The sequence below is a fragment of the Hippoglossus stenolepis genome, chromosome 3 (genome assembly GCF_022539355.2).
Source record: "Hippoglossus stenolepis isolate QCI-W04-F060 chromosome 3, HSTE1.2, whole genome shotgun sequence".
NCBI classification, from domain to species: Eukaryota; Metazoa; Chordata; class Actinopteri; order Pleuronectiformes; family Pleuronectidae; genus Hippoglossus; species Hippoglossus stenolepis.
The window spans coordinates 14,969,809-14,983,677 of NC_061485.1; the positions used below are offsets into that span (position 1 = coordinate 14,969,809).

At 43.1% G+C, this 13,869-nt stretch overlaps 2 protein-coding genes across 4 annotated transcripts; both read left to right on the plus strand.

Moving 5' to 3' along the window:
* Window positions 1-2: 2 nt before the first annotated feature.
* mrpl20 (mitochondrial ribosomal protein L20) lies at window positions 3-2,718 on the plus strand. Its single transcript, XM_035151466.2, has 4 exons — window positions 3-237; window positions 468-578; window positions 1,285-1,362; window positions 1,472-2,718. Exons 1-4 carry the CDS (start codon window positions 151-153, stop codon window positions 1,643-1,645), a joined length of 450 nt encoding a protein of 149 aa, XP_035007357.1. The 5' UTR covers window positions 3-150; the 3' UTR covers window positions 1,646-2,718.
* Window positions 2,719-4,472: 1,754 nt separating this feature from the next.
* atad3 (ATPase family AAA domain containing 3) lies at window positions 4,473-11,560 on the plus strand. Of its 3 annotated transcripts, none has more exons than XM_035151407.2 (17): window positions 4,473-4,788; window positions 5,363-5,439; window positions 5,812-5,913; window positions 6,034-6,093; window positions 6,179-6,248; window positions 6,346-6,511; window positions 6,950-7,019; window positions 7,510-7,665; window positions 7,758-7,814; window positions 7,902-8,027; window positions 8,106-8,230; window positions 8,316-8,367; window positions 8,494-8,564; window positions 8,674-8,841; window positions 9,269-9,377; window positions 9,523-10,701; window positions 10,774-11,560. In XM_035151407.2, exons 1-17 carry the CDS (start codon window positions 4,611-4,613, stop codon window positions 11,251-11,253), a joined length of 3,246 nt encoding a protein of 1,081 aa, XP_035007298.2. In that variant the 5' UTR covers window positions 4,473-4,610; the 3' UTR covers window positions 11,254-11,560. The 3 variants fall into 3 exon arrangements, with proteins under 3 accessions (XP_035007298.2, XP_035007297.2, XP_035007296.2); XM_035151406.2 differs by having other exon boundaries at window positions 9,523-10,149; window positions 10,222-11,560; XM_035151405.2 differs by having other exon boundaries at window positions 9,523-11,560.
* Window positions 11,561-13,869: the final 2,309 nt, after the last annotated feature.

Genomic DNA, 13,869 nt, shown 5'->3' on the forward strand with positions numbered 1-13,869 from the left:
GGTTAGAAAACGAGCGCACCCAGTGTATCTGCGTCAGTCGCGTGTGGAAGTGAACCCAGTTTCCTTCATCTCCTTCCAGGTGAAACTGGCTCGAGGTCACGCAAACCCCGTGTTTTCATTCTGTTGAATCACCTCGGCTGGAAAACAACCATGGTTTTCCTGACGCTGTCTTGTTGGATCAGAAGCCGCGGGCCCGACAGATACTGGAAAGTTCAAGAAGTTCTCAAAAACGCGCGGGTAAGGTCGCGACTATCTCCTGGGGCAGATGGGGCGAACCTGCTCCCACGTTGTTGTGTCTTATGTCATCGTGTTGTGCTGTCTGTTGTCGTGACCTCAGGAAACGAGTGAGTCACTGTGCTGTTCAGAGATGGGTCCGCTCACCGTCACCCCGGTGCAGTGACTGTAATGTGTGAGACATGTTCCCGGTAGATCCGGTGTAGTCACCCTGCTGTCGGTTGTTCCTCCAGCACTTCAGGGGCAGAAAGAACCGCTGCTACACTCTGGCAGTGCGGGCCGTCAGGAGAGCTTTCGTCTACGCCACCAAAGCCCGGAGGCTGAAGAAACGCAACATGAGGACGGTAAGGTTTTGTCCTTTTTAAACACGTGTCTTCTAACCTCTCGTCTTATTCGAACAGCTGTGTGGTCCAGACTACTGCTGCTGGACCCTACATCTTATATTCATGTTTAATTTGAGTCATATTCCTTTCTCTACCTTTCTTTAAAAGGATAGTTCACCCAAAAAATGAAAATCCACTCATTATCTCTTCACCATTTACCATCTCCACTATGCCGATGGATGGATGGAGGGGTGGGTGAAGTGATTGATGCCACAAAACACTTGGAGCTTAAGCGGTTTACATCGTTTTAGCCTAAATGTCCTCTGATGTCCTCCTCTGGAGCAGCGTTCACACGTGGATCACAGAGGACATTTAGGCTGAAAACATGGTGTAAATGACCTCGTTTCGAGTCCAATTTGATTGTCGGGGCTTACAGACACTTGGATGACACCACAGAAAAGCTCTACAAATGTTAGATCCATTTAGCACAAGATGACAAAGAAAACTTGTTTAAAATATTGTCATTTGCTTAAAAGTCAGGTGTCCTTCCAATCTCAGTTTTGTTTGGTACCACTATTTCACGTCTTCAGCTAGCAGAATGTGTATTAATTGTAAACAGTACAGGGAGTTACTTGAGATCTTGCAAAAACACCATTGTATACACAAGTAATTTGTGATCTGTGATTGATCATGGTAATCGTTCTAATGTGTGCTGTCATTTCTTCAGCTGTGGATTTCCCGCATTGCAGCAGCATCACGAGAGCACGGCATGAAGTATCCTGCCCTCATGCACAACCTTACAAAGGTTTGTTGTGTCACGTATTACAAAGTTGTAACAGCACTCTGTAAGATCTTTTTAGCTTTGACGTTTCACTGTAATGTTTGTAAGACATTTCCTCTCTTCTTCCACACAGACCAGCGTTGAGCTGAACCGACATGTTATCAGTGATCTGGCCATCACAGAACCTCGGTCATTCCTCTCACTCGCTAAGCTGGCACAGGCTCGGCGACAGGAAGGCTTCCGTGCAGCGCTGGGCGACGGCAAAGAGCCCCCTGGTGTCTTCTCCCGAATTGTGTTATTACAATAAACAGCTTGCTACAGTTATGTATTTCCAGTTGCTGTATGGTTTGAAGAGCAGCACCTTGGATTGTTGATGATCTTGAAACTGACCAGACATACACTCACCTCTTTGCTTTACATAGGCTGTTTCATCAGGTATTTTTCACTCTTGTTGATCAGTATACCAGGGTTGTCCCATGTTTAACAACCCACAGAAAAGACCCACGTTGCGATCAGGGTCTGACCACCATTAGGTACATGGTTTACCTGGTGCTCGTTGTGAGGAGTTCACTGACTGACAGTTTGTTATCCACTGCCTGATCAGTGTCTCTTGCCTGTGTGTCCCACATAGATCAGTACCACACTGGTCCTGAGTTTGAAAAAGATAAATGTCCTTGTTACTAACCCCCCTTCCTTCTGACTGAAAAAGAGTGGCCAACAGATCCAAATCCCTGAAGTAGAAAAGGATGTTATATCATATTGAAGGACACTTTGGCAGGGCAGATGATTACTGTTGAAGTGCCTTGGTCTTTGACCTTCAAGGACCGTTACTTTACACGCTGTGGTCCCCTGCACGCATGCTACTCAAACCCATTCAAAAGAAGAGTTTTGTCAAATGTATAATACTTCTATTAAAGCCCCTGCTATTCATTATTCCCTGTGTGACAGTGCTGACAATGGTTTACTTGACCAGACATACACTCAGTTCAGTACACTTCAGTTCTGCACTGAATCATCAATAGAGCATCATCATAATCCAAGATCTGACATTAAACAGCATAGCAACTGTTAGTCTGCACACACCTGCGCCTGCTACATTCACTGACTTCGATCCAACATACTATAGCAATGCTCCTAAGCTGTTTTCCTCCTATGTGATTATCAATTTCCACAACTTTTCTTATGTTCACCACATGCAACCATTGTTAAATTATGATTTGATGCTGTTGGATTGTGAGTTTTTTGGAGGTTGGGAAGAAAAGAGTGACCTCAAGCGTTATCATGTGATGACTTTTGTCTCTGTGTAAATATGTATTTTATCCTTTGTTTTGGTAAAGATTGTCCTCATAATGTTTAGTTCATTAAACATTTTGATATTTATTCTTGATTCTCTTCATTGAAAAAACAGCTATTTTAAGGATGGGAATTTAAGAGGTATTTTATTCTGAATGTTATTTGTAGTTGCTTTGGCTGATATATTCCTACAAATATTCTTTTATTGGCATGACAGAGTAAACTGTTGAACACAAGGACAACAATACTTATATTCTATTTTCCAGTGGCATTTGAGAAGCAAAAACACCCAAGTTTCAAGTCTACAAAATCTTCCTGTCCAACGCAGTCCCATTCAAACCAAAATTATGTCTAGACGTGCTTAATTATTACTATTATTAATGTCTAATATTATTACTAATTAAATGTGCATATTAGCACAATAGTCAGTCTTGTGTGCCAGCAACGTTTGCTAGGCGCTTATTAAATGTCTGACGATACTGTCATTGTATATTGTATACTCCTATATATTATAGCATAGATCAGAGGCCCCTGTTAAAAATTAGCAATGTAAACACCAGGAAATACAAAAATAGGAACAACATAAAATAGAGAAATATAAGAAAATAGGAACAATGTACATTTTTACGAAATATAGTAATAGGAAAATCTAAACTTAAGAAATATAAATATAGGAACAATAAAAATAGGCATAATATGAATGCATTTCCTTCAATACAAGTCGGATTATGTACTAAACTAAATGTCAGGACACTACGGTATGAAGACGTGCATCTTCCGGTCTGTCCATAACAATCAGTTCAGTTAAAACAAATTAATGTATTAACGCTGGAGTGCTTTTACTTTGAAACGGGTTCGGGAAGTGTTGGGAATACGTTTGTGACATAGACAGATAAAGATTGTGTTTCACAGCAGAATAAAAAGAGAAAATTATCTGAGTTTGAATGTTTATCTGATGAATTATGTAACAAACATAAATGGTTGCAACACTTTCTGTATGCGTTTCAAAATAAATCCGTTTATTTGTGTAAACTGTTTTGTTTTATTGTGAAGTATTTGCAGGAGCGGAAGCTGCACGGCTTCATACTGTATAGTACTTGTATTTATTTGAGTACACAGTACAACTTTTATACAAGGAAATAGTCATATTTCTGGCCATTTTCAAGGCAAAGCCGATGTAAAAACATTGTGCTGCAGTAGCAGCTCCCCTGCAGAACATATTGTTGATCTGAGAAGCTGAATATTGTGCATTCAACAGATCCTGTAAATATGAATTGATATTAATGTGAATATTGTGCATTGAATAGATAAAGTTGCATAACTGCCTTTCTTTGTGTGTATTTATGCTCGTACATTGAGCCTTTAACAGAAATTGCAAACATTTTGTGAGATATTCGGGTGGTAGGTCTCAGTTTACGTTTTGAATTAAAAAGTGATATTGTGCTTGAAAAGGTTGGTGACCACTACTTTAAATGAATTTAAAACAGAGTGAATCAGGAATGCACAGAGAGTTTGGTGCATGTGGTTTTCTGGAACCTGTGCTGGTTGTACATTTTTCTCTGGTGATCAAACTCACTCACTGAAAAGAACACATGACCTCTGAATTACAACACCTCAAGCAGCCTGATGCAACAGAAGGAACATACTGTCCCATTCTATGTGCTGTGTCGGTGTTCTGACCCTCTCCGGCTGCCGTACCAACTGTGGGCGGAACTACAGTTGACCTTTCGCGAACACGGTGGCGAGTGATCTAGCCAATGAGAGGAGGGAATACTCGTCACCAGCCAATCACGGTTGCTGTTATTTTAGAGAGACCGTGCGCCCTCTGGTGGACATGCGCAGATAAGCTCCGTGTGACACACGTGTGGAGGAAGTGCAGGGACATCAGTGAAGCAGCAGCCGCCGCCGCCTCCTGTCTGTCTGTCTCTGTCTCTGTCTACAGCCCCGGATACTCGGACCTCTCTTCCTCCTCTGCGGACATGTCGTGGCTGTTCGGCCTGAACAGGGGGCAGCCCGAAGCTCCGGCTCAGCCTCCCCCGCCGCCGCCGGCCGGAGGCTCCAGCGGCGGCGGAGACAAACCCAAGGACAAATGGAGCAACTTCGATCCCACCGGGCTGGAGCGAGCTGCCAACGCGGCCAAGGAGCTCGACAAATCCCGTAAGTGTTTAGCAGGAGGAGACATATTTTAATAACATTACTGCACAGTGACAGCGTTGAAGCAGCAACCAGCTCCTCTCTGCTCCGCGGTGGAGGTCGCTTCAGTCATTCAATAAGGGCCCAGCATCATGGTTTAAAACAGCAGCTATACACATGTGTTTAGTTTCATCTTTCACCATTCATATTATTTGTTCTGGTAGCTCGTGAGAACAGTCACGTGCCTGCCACAGCTTCATTCAAACAACCAGACTGGGTTCAAAGGTCATCACCTTGCAGACTTGGCTTGTAACGCCCCACCTTCCACCTGCACACACACACATGCACCAGCTTTTATTGTGTGTTTATTTCGTGCAATGTATTTAGTATTTCATTCGAAGCAGTTTACCAATCAGGTTCAATGGGAATGTAAACTAGTCAGGTAAAAGACAAGAGGATTCCTGTCAGGACTCGCATGGTTGGATCCTGCAGATCGAACTGAGACAGAGCCACAGTAGGACTCAAATTAAAAATGTATTTCAACACAGACACCACATCATTCAGCTGTGTGTTGTCCGCTCTTCTCTCCTCTACCCAGGACATGCCAAAGAAGCTCTGGAGTTGGCTCGCATGCAGGAGCAGAGCACCCAGATGGAACACCAGAGCAAAATAAAGGTACGGACACTTTGCACCTGCTCCACTCTCGATCTGCTGCAGGGCAGTGAGATAGTAGAGTTCGTTGAACTTGTCAATTTACATCCTAGTTTTTTCCAACCATGCAAACAGGTCTTGAAACAAGTCTTAGAGCAACACTGAGGGTTCATACTTCCCATATATCTGTTTAAGTCTGTGCTGCAGAGTCAGTGAAAGAAATTACATTTCTCAGTTATGTTATGAAAAGTTAAACACTGAGAAAATCAAAAGGCACTTATAAAAAACGTCTGTTAGAGATTTATCTTGACATCTGGAGGGAATTCACCGGACCATAGTCTTACAATGAAGTGTTGTGTATTGTGATTTCTCATTGTTTTTGTGCCACTGTAACAGGAGTACGAAGCAGCGGTCGAGCAGCTCAAAGGCGACCAGATACGAGTCCAGGGTGAGGAGAGGAGGAAAACTCTGAATGAGGAGACCAAGCAGCATCAAGCGGTATGAACAGAAATGCGTTTTTCCTTATTATTTTTGAGGTAAAGAAGAATTTGAAGTATATTGCAGCAGTGAATCAGAACAATTGGAGTTTACAGTTGATTGTTTTCTGTCCCTCCACAGAGAGCTCAGTACCAAGACAAACTGGCCAGACAGAGATATGAGGAACAACTCAGGCAACAGGTGACGTTATCGCCTTCATATTTAGTTTGAAATACTTTCAAATGAGCTGTAGTTACTGATGATTTCTTGTTTTTATTTTTAACAGCAAATTCTGAATGACGACAACCTCCGCAAACAGGAGGAGTCAGTACATAAGCAGGAGTCCATGAGGAAAGGTATGGATGTTACCACTGTTACACTGATGACAGGGTCTCCTGGAAGCTGCTGAGGTTTATGTATTGTGGTGGTGTTTTTTTTTTGTTTTTTTTACAGCAACGATCGAGCACGAGATGGAGCTGAGGCACAAGAACGAGCTCCTGCGTATAGAGGCCGAATCCAAAGCTCGAGCCCGCGTGGAGAGAGAGAACGCTGATATCATCCGTGAGCAGATCCGTCTGAAGGCTGCAGAACACAGACAGACTGTGCTGGAGTCCATCAAGTGAGACACACTGCGATTTTTACACTACACTTTTTTATCAGAGCCTGATCCATTTATCTGTAAGTTGATAATTTTGGCCAATACAGACACATTGTATCAGCGTTTATGTTTGCCGATATTAAAACTAACTCCTTACAAAATGTGATTTCTTTGTCACAAGGGTTGACATGTTAGAAACCTTTGCCATTTAACAAAAATATGTTGGTATCAGAAATCTTTTACTCTCTAATATTGGTATCGCCCCCCAAATATCCATACTGCTTGGGCGCTAGTGTTTACGATAATACGATATACTTTATTGATGGTTCCTAGTGTCCTGAATCATGTATCTAGTAAATTGAAGATGTTGAAGTGTTTAAAACAGTTGCAGTCACCATCACACTAGTATATAGCACCCTAAAAGCAACCTGGCAGTTAATAAGAGTATTTGCTTTTTAGAACCGCTGGTGCTGTGTTTGGAGAAGGATTCAGGGCCTTTATTTCCGACGGGGACAAAGTCGTAGCCACGGTGAGACGTCTGGTTCCATCCACACTTAGTGAAAATTACATTTTTTATATGATAAGGTTTGAATTTGCCACTGAATGTCACTGAAAGACAGACTGGGCAACAAAATGAGTTCTTTGAAACGGTTTCTTCCTCAAAATAAGGGTTGGTTAGGTGTTTAAAGTAGCTCAATATAAAGACACTACTGATTTTAAGCTTGTCTGTTCTTATGGCTCAAACATTGTGTTTCTACTGCTTGGACAAACACGTCACACATAAGTACTCGCATATCCAGCCCTTGAGAAGAAAAACTGTTGATAGCAGAAATGATCAAAGCAAGTAGTTTCCTTCATATCACCATAGCCATCCTTAAATAATGTATTTGTATTATCAATGAGTACACTCAATAGAGTGTTCATAAATCCCCATTAAAATGTTTGAATGATGCAGTTTTATCGATCCTTGCATTGACCAATGTATGAAAATGGTATTAACTGTTCTGTCACATAACCAGGTGGCAGGATTGACCCTTCTAGCTGTTGGCGTGTATTCAGCCCGAAACGCGACAGGGGTGGCAGGACGTTACATCGAGGCGAGGCTTGGGAAGCCGTCGCTGGTGCGAGAGACGTCCCGATTAACTGTCGGAGAGGCAATCAAGCATCCAGTCAAGGTACCTGATTATTAATTGAACCTCTTTACTTTTTGTGGCTGCAGATTATAATATGTTAATAATAATTTTCCTGTCCCTCCTTCACTTCTCAGACGACTAAACGACTAAGGAGCAAACCTCAGGATGCACTTGAAGGAGTTGTGCTCAGTGTAAGTGGATATCAAAGTCTTTACAAAAGATTTTACCCAATTTAATGTTTCATAACTTCAGACAAATGCATTTCCCTCTTTTCTTAGCCTTCCCTTGAAGAGCGCGTGCGTGACATCGCCATAGCAACAAGAAACACTAGGCAGAATAATGGCCTCTACAGGAACATCCTCATGTACGGCCCGCCAGGCACTGGCAAAACGCTGTTTGCTAAGGTACGCCTGATGTCCACATGATGTAGACTACGTGTACAGTGAAGCTTTGACTGACTGAGGTTTTTCTGTGTTGAGTAGAAGCTGGCAATGCATTCTGGGATGGACTATGCAATTATGACTGGTGGTGATGTAGCACCCATGGGTCGTGATGGTGTGACCGCCATGCATAAAGTCTTCGACTGGGCAAGCACAAGTCGACGCGGGTATATTTCTTCCACATTACGATAATCTGACGATGTGCTGTTTAAGTATCACCAGTGAAGTGATTTTAGTGATATTCTGTCACAGGCTGCTGCTGTTTGTTGATGAAGCTGATGCCTTCCTACGCAAGAGATCCACAGTAAGTGTGCATCTATTTTATTTATCAGAAACCTTGGTAGTTTCTCTACAAAGTATGTAATTTTTAATGGCTGCATTATTTATCATCAATTACATCACAAGCATTTTTCATTCTTACATTTTGTAGGAGAAGATCAGTGAAGACCTCAGAGCCACTTTGAATGCGTTCTTGTATCGCACTGGAGAACAGAGCAATAAGTAAATGTTTATTTTCACTGTCAGTCTGGTGCTTTCAACTAAACCCGAACAGTTTCATATACTTTGCAGCACGTTTCTAATCTGCTTCATGTCTGTGTGCTTCCTGCAGGTTCATGCTGGTGTTGGCCAGTAACCAGCCAGAGCAGTTTGACTGGGCCATAAACGACCGTATAGATGAAATAGTGAATTTTGCTCTGCCGGGCCCTGAGGAGCGGGACAGGCTGGTGCGGTTGTACTTTGACAGATATGTGCTGGAACCCGCCACTGTAGGGAGACAGTGAGTACAATCCCAACACTACAGCATAATTATTTACCAATACCAAAAATCTCTGACTGTCTGAATGTTGAACGCATAGCTCGAGAACCATTCATCTTATCGGCTTCATACTTGGCATGTATATTGTTAAGGGCCATGGGAACAGCCGTTTTGAATAAATAAAAGTTGAATAAATAAGCAACCAGCGCTCTGTAGCAGAGACGGATTGGACTCAATGTAAGTGACTTTGTCGATAACATTGCATTCACGACAACAATGTATGAGATGTATGATCTGGTGGGTGGAGTGACACACACCGGCCAGGAGGAAATGAAATAAGGTGCAAAAACCCGGCAAAGTTAGAATGAAACTGCATCCAGGCCAGCTAAACCGTGTGAAACTCCACCCTGTTTTCTTCATCTTTCTGCTTTTCCTTGTGTTTGTACAGGAGGATGAAGCTGGCACAGTTCGACTATGGAATCAAATGCTCTGAGATTGCGAAGAGGACAGGTGGCATGTCAGGAAGGGAGATCTCCAAGCTGGGTGTGGCCTGGCAGGTAAGTTCCCTGAAGTCATTGCTGTGATCTTCAATTAAAACTGCAGTGTAAACATGACCACCCAGCTGCTCTTCAAATTTTCTGAGGATTTTTATTTAATTTAGATGGATTTGTAAAACACGTGTTTTGCTTCATGATTTCATAGGCGGCAGCATATTCTTCTGAAGACGGCGTCCTGACAGAGGCTATGATTGACGCTCGTGTCGACGACGCTGTCAAGCAACACATTCAAAAGATGGACTGGCTGCTTGGAGAGGATGATGCCAAGACCCTTACGCCTTTCTCAGCTGGGGTGACAACCACTGGAGGCAAAATGGGCTTCAATCTGCCCCGCAGTGAGGCACCTCAGGCCCAGCAGGTGGTCGCTCCAGTCCTGGAGATGAGCGCAAAGCCAGAGGTTGACACTATACCTCCTCTTTCAGACATCACCCAGGTGATCGCTCCAGCCCTCGCAATGAGCGCAAAGCCAGAGGTTGAGATTATACCTCCTCCTTCAGAAATCGAACAGGTGATCGATCCAGCCCTGGAAATAAGTGCAAAGCCAGAGGTTGAGATTATACCTCCTCCTTCAGAAATCGAGCAGGTGATCGCTCCAGCCCTGGAAATGAGTGCAAAGCCAGAGGTTGAGATTATACCTCCCCCTTCAGAAATCGAGCAGGTGATCGCTCCAGCCCTGGAAATAAGTGCAAAGCCAGAGGTTGACACTATACCTCCTCCTTCAGAAATCGAGCAGGTGATCGCTCCAGCACTGGAAATAAGTGCAAAGCCAGAGGTTGACACTATACCTCCTTCAGAAATCGAGCAGGTGATCGCTCCAGCACTGGAAATAAGTGCAAAGCCAGAGGTTGACAGTATACCTCCTCCTTCAGAGGTCGAACAGGTGATTGATCCAGCACTGGAATTGAGCGCAAAGCCAGAGGTTGACAGTATACCTCCTCCAGAAGTCGAGCAGGTGATCGCTCCAGCCCTGGAAATAAGTGCAAAGCCAGAGGTTGACACTATACCTCCTCCTTCAGAGGTTGAACAGGTGATTGATCCAGCTCTGGAATTGAGCGCAAAGCCAGAGGTTGACAGTATACCTCCTCCTTCAGAAGTCGAGCAGGTGATTGCTCCAGCTCTGGAGATGAGCACAAAGCCAGAGGTTGACACTATACCTCCTCCAGAAATCGAGCAGGTGATCGCTCCAGCCCTGGAGATAAGCACAAAGCCAGAGGTTGACAGTATACCTCCTCCTTCAGAAGTCGAGCAGGTGATTGCTCCAGCCCTGGAAATAAGCACAAAGCCAGAGGTTGACAGTATACCTCCTCCTTCAGAAATCGAGCAGGTGATCGCTCCAGCCCTGGAAATGAGTGCAAAGCCAGAGGTTGACACTATACCTCCTCCAGAAATCGAGCAGGTGATCGCTCCAGCCCTGGAAATAAGTGCAAAGCCAGAGGTTGACACTATACCTCCTCCTTCAGAAATCGAGCAGGTGATCGCTCCAGCACTGGAAATAAGTGCAAAGCCAGAGGTTGACAGTATACCTCCTCCTTCAGAGGTCGAACAGGTGATTGATCCAGCTCTGGAATTGAGCGCAAAGCCAGAGGTTGACAGTATATCTCCTCCTTCAGAAGTCGAACAGGTGGTTGCTCCCGCCTCAGAGGTGAATGCAAAGCAAGATGTTGACATTACACCACCTTCTTCAGACATCGACCAATCAGCAGAGGACAAAAGTGCCCTCCCAGCTGGACAGGACAGTGAAGATGCTGCCAAAGCAGAATCCGTGAAACCAGCTGAGAGTTTAGCCGAGCCTGCTAGCGTCACTGACAGCGAGGGCAAGGTGAAAACAGGAGGCAAGACTGAATCCACTCCTCCTAAGGATGGAACTCCAGTTTGATTTGTTCACTGGTGCGCCCTGGATATGAGAGATTAGTGTCCTGTCCCTTTAACTAGTCTGTCAGTTTATCTGCAAAAGCCTGCTGGACTGTCATTCATGACAGAAGATGAGTTCATAGGCTTGTAGGAAGGGGGAATTATCAATTAACCTTTCAACACACAAACAATAACTGACACTCTTTGATTCTAATAAAGAATGTAAAAGTGTACTTTACATAGAAACCAGAGTGTAAGAACAGTATATAAATGTTGTGTCTCTTGAACTGATTAAATGTGTTTGTTTTTATAAAGAGACAAAGATGATCTGATCTGTGTCTTATGAACAGTTTGTTAAATGACAACACAAATGATGTTTCTTGTAGTTGAATGACAAATGTTTTAGTCTAAAAACTTTTTTTTCAGACTGATATGACGGCATGAAACTGTCCTTTGTTCAAAATAGGCTACATGATGAAACGTTCAGATATTATAAGTCATCTCCATGAACTATGATTCATGTGTTAATTTAAGTAACCAAACATTGTAATTGGCTGGAGGCATTTGTTGCCTATCTCACCTCACTTCTCCCTTCATTAATAGATACTTACAAAAAAATGTGTTTTGACTAATCAAAGCTGCAAATCATGCTCATTTGACAGAACGAACCAAACAGTATCTGATGAATTTAGTCCACATTTTATCTTCAAGTGTCATTGACATTACAGTACATAATTTGCTTCATGTGGACCATTTTCCCCTGGAGACCTCTGTGCTTTGGGTGTAACTGGCAGGACGAGTCCTCTGTGTGACTGAATCTGAGCATCTGTGACCCAAAACTCACATGTAGAGAAAGACAGGTAAACTGGATTGGTGAAAGCCAGGCTGAGGGACAAATAACATGAATTTATAGTTAGATGCTGATGGATGACCTGTAAGGAGCGTGAGTTACCAGAATACAAGATGACAGGAAATAAACGGAAGGCATTTAAGCATCCATTTGTTTACACCATTACTTTGCCCCCACTCTGTTCTTCAGGGCAAATTCGTTTAGATAACCTGAAGGGTTCCACAGGTTTCCCAGAATGCTCCTAATTCTGGGTTCAGTTTTAGTTACTGTTGTGTAACTTTATTTTGGAAAAGTAACGGTCTGGTTTTCTTATCTGTGCACTCACTCATAAACCACAAACATATTTTGAACAAAAAAGGTGAATTTGATTTAAAAAGTTGATTTAATGGAGAGCATATCTTAAATATAGTAATTTATTATACACTGTAAAATAACTGCAAACAGCCTCTCTTCAGAAAACCTATGCTTCCCCTTAATATATATTTTCCGCAGGTACACAAACATGTTTGTACTTCTATCTTAGTGAGGACACTCATTAGCATTATGCATTCCCTAGCCCCTTACCCTAAACCTTACCATCAAAACTAGATGCCTAACCCTAACCCTTACCTAACCCTAATTACAACCCTAACACCAAGTCTTAACCCTCAAACAGCACATTGAAGAAATGAGGACCTTCAAAATGTCCTCACTCTGCAGTCTATTTAAAATAGTCCTCACAAAGATATCTGTACAAGAGCGCGCACACACACACACAAACACACACCCTCTTCGCGCACTAACCTTATGAAGTCGTGAACGCGGTTAAGAATCGCGTTCATGTGCGCCAGGAGAGTTCCTGACATCCCACACTAACTGAACCAACGAGGAGCGTTTCCATTATGTCTCTTACCTTCCATCAGTGAATAGTGAGCGCCAACACGTGGACCGGGGTTTGCACCGGGGACCGATCGCTGTCCACGGTCCTGCCCGGTGTGTGTAACGACCTACTGCTAATTGTTTACAATGAACTAAACGAGTCATTGTTTGCATCGATACTGTCTCACTTCCATTGTAGCTTTATGTTGTCATGAAGAATATTCTAATTAAACTACAGTTGTTTCCTGATTTACATTTGGGTCTTAAACCGGACATTACTGCTGATAGATATATATTAGTGATAACGAGATGAAGCTTCATGAAACACTGATGCTTTCCATCCAATTGGTTCACTCATGGGCCGAAGCTTCATGGTGCTTCCTTTGGTCTACTGTGCCATCAAGTGGACAATACATGTAAAACAGGCAGAGTGATTATAATGACACCATGGCTTTGGTGTGTGACGCTTTGAATTGAATAAATGAATGAATGATGTTTGTGATGCCAATACATAAATTATGAACTTATTAGGGCCCGAGCACCTCCGGTGGGAGGCCCTATTGTATTTCGAAGGATTTGTATTTCCCTTTTGGGGCTTTTTCAGGGCCTAGACGCTCAAATTGTTACCAAAGTTTGCAGGGAATTCAAAACCCCAAAAAGTAATTGTATTCTGGAGTAATTTGAAATGGGCGTGGAAAAATGGCTCAACAGCGCCATCTAAGGAAAAGCCCCTCAGTTAGCTTTCACCGATCTTCACAAAAATCGTAGCCCAGGTGTATCGTGACAAACAAACAACAGACAAACAAAAAAGGTCAGAGGTGCAATGGGAAAAAAGCAACAGGAAGCCCGCCATTTTGACTTTAGTGGCCATATTGGCCATTTTCCACATTTTTACTTTGATGTACTTGTCCCAGGGCTTTCATCAGATCAACT

Bases quoted from the DNA above. Each gene is read 5' to 3' on its own strand.
- mrpl20 (XM_035151466.2), top strand. From the start codon at position 151: ATGGTTTTCCTGACGCTGTCTTGTTGGATCAGAAGCCGCGGGCCCGAC. The intron at 238-467 runs GTAAGGTCGCGA...TTGTTCCTCCAG, and splicing joins AAGTTCTCAAAAACGCGCGG to CACTTCAGGGGCAGAAAGAA. The intron at 579-1,284 runs GTAAGGTTTTGT...TCATTTCTTCAG, and splicing joins AGAAACGCAACATGAGGACG to CTGTGGATTTCCCGCATTGC.
- atad3 (XM_035151405.2), top strand. From the start codon at position 4,611: ATGTCGTGGCTGTTCGGCCTGAACAGGGGGCAGCCCGAAGCTCCGGCT. The intron at 7,666-7,757 runs GTACCTGATTAT...TTCACTTCTCAG, and splicing joins CAATCAAGCATCCAGTCAAG to ACGACTAAACGACTAAGGAG. The intron at 9,378-9,522 runs GTAAGTTCCCTG...ATGATTTCATAG, and splicing joins AGCTGGGTGTGGCCTGGCAG to GCGGCAGCATATTCTTCTGA.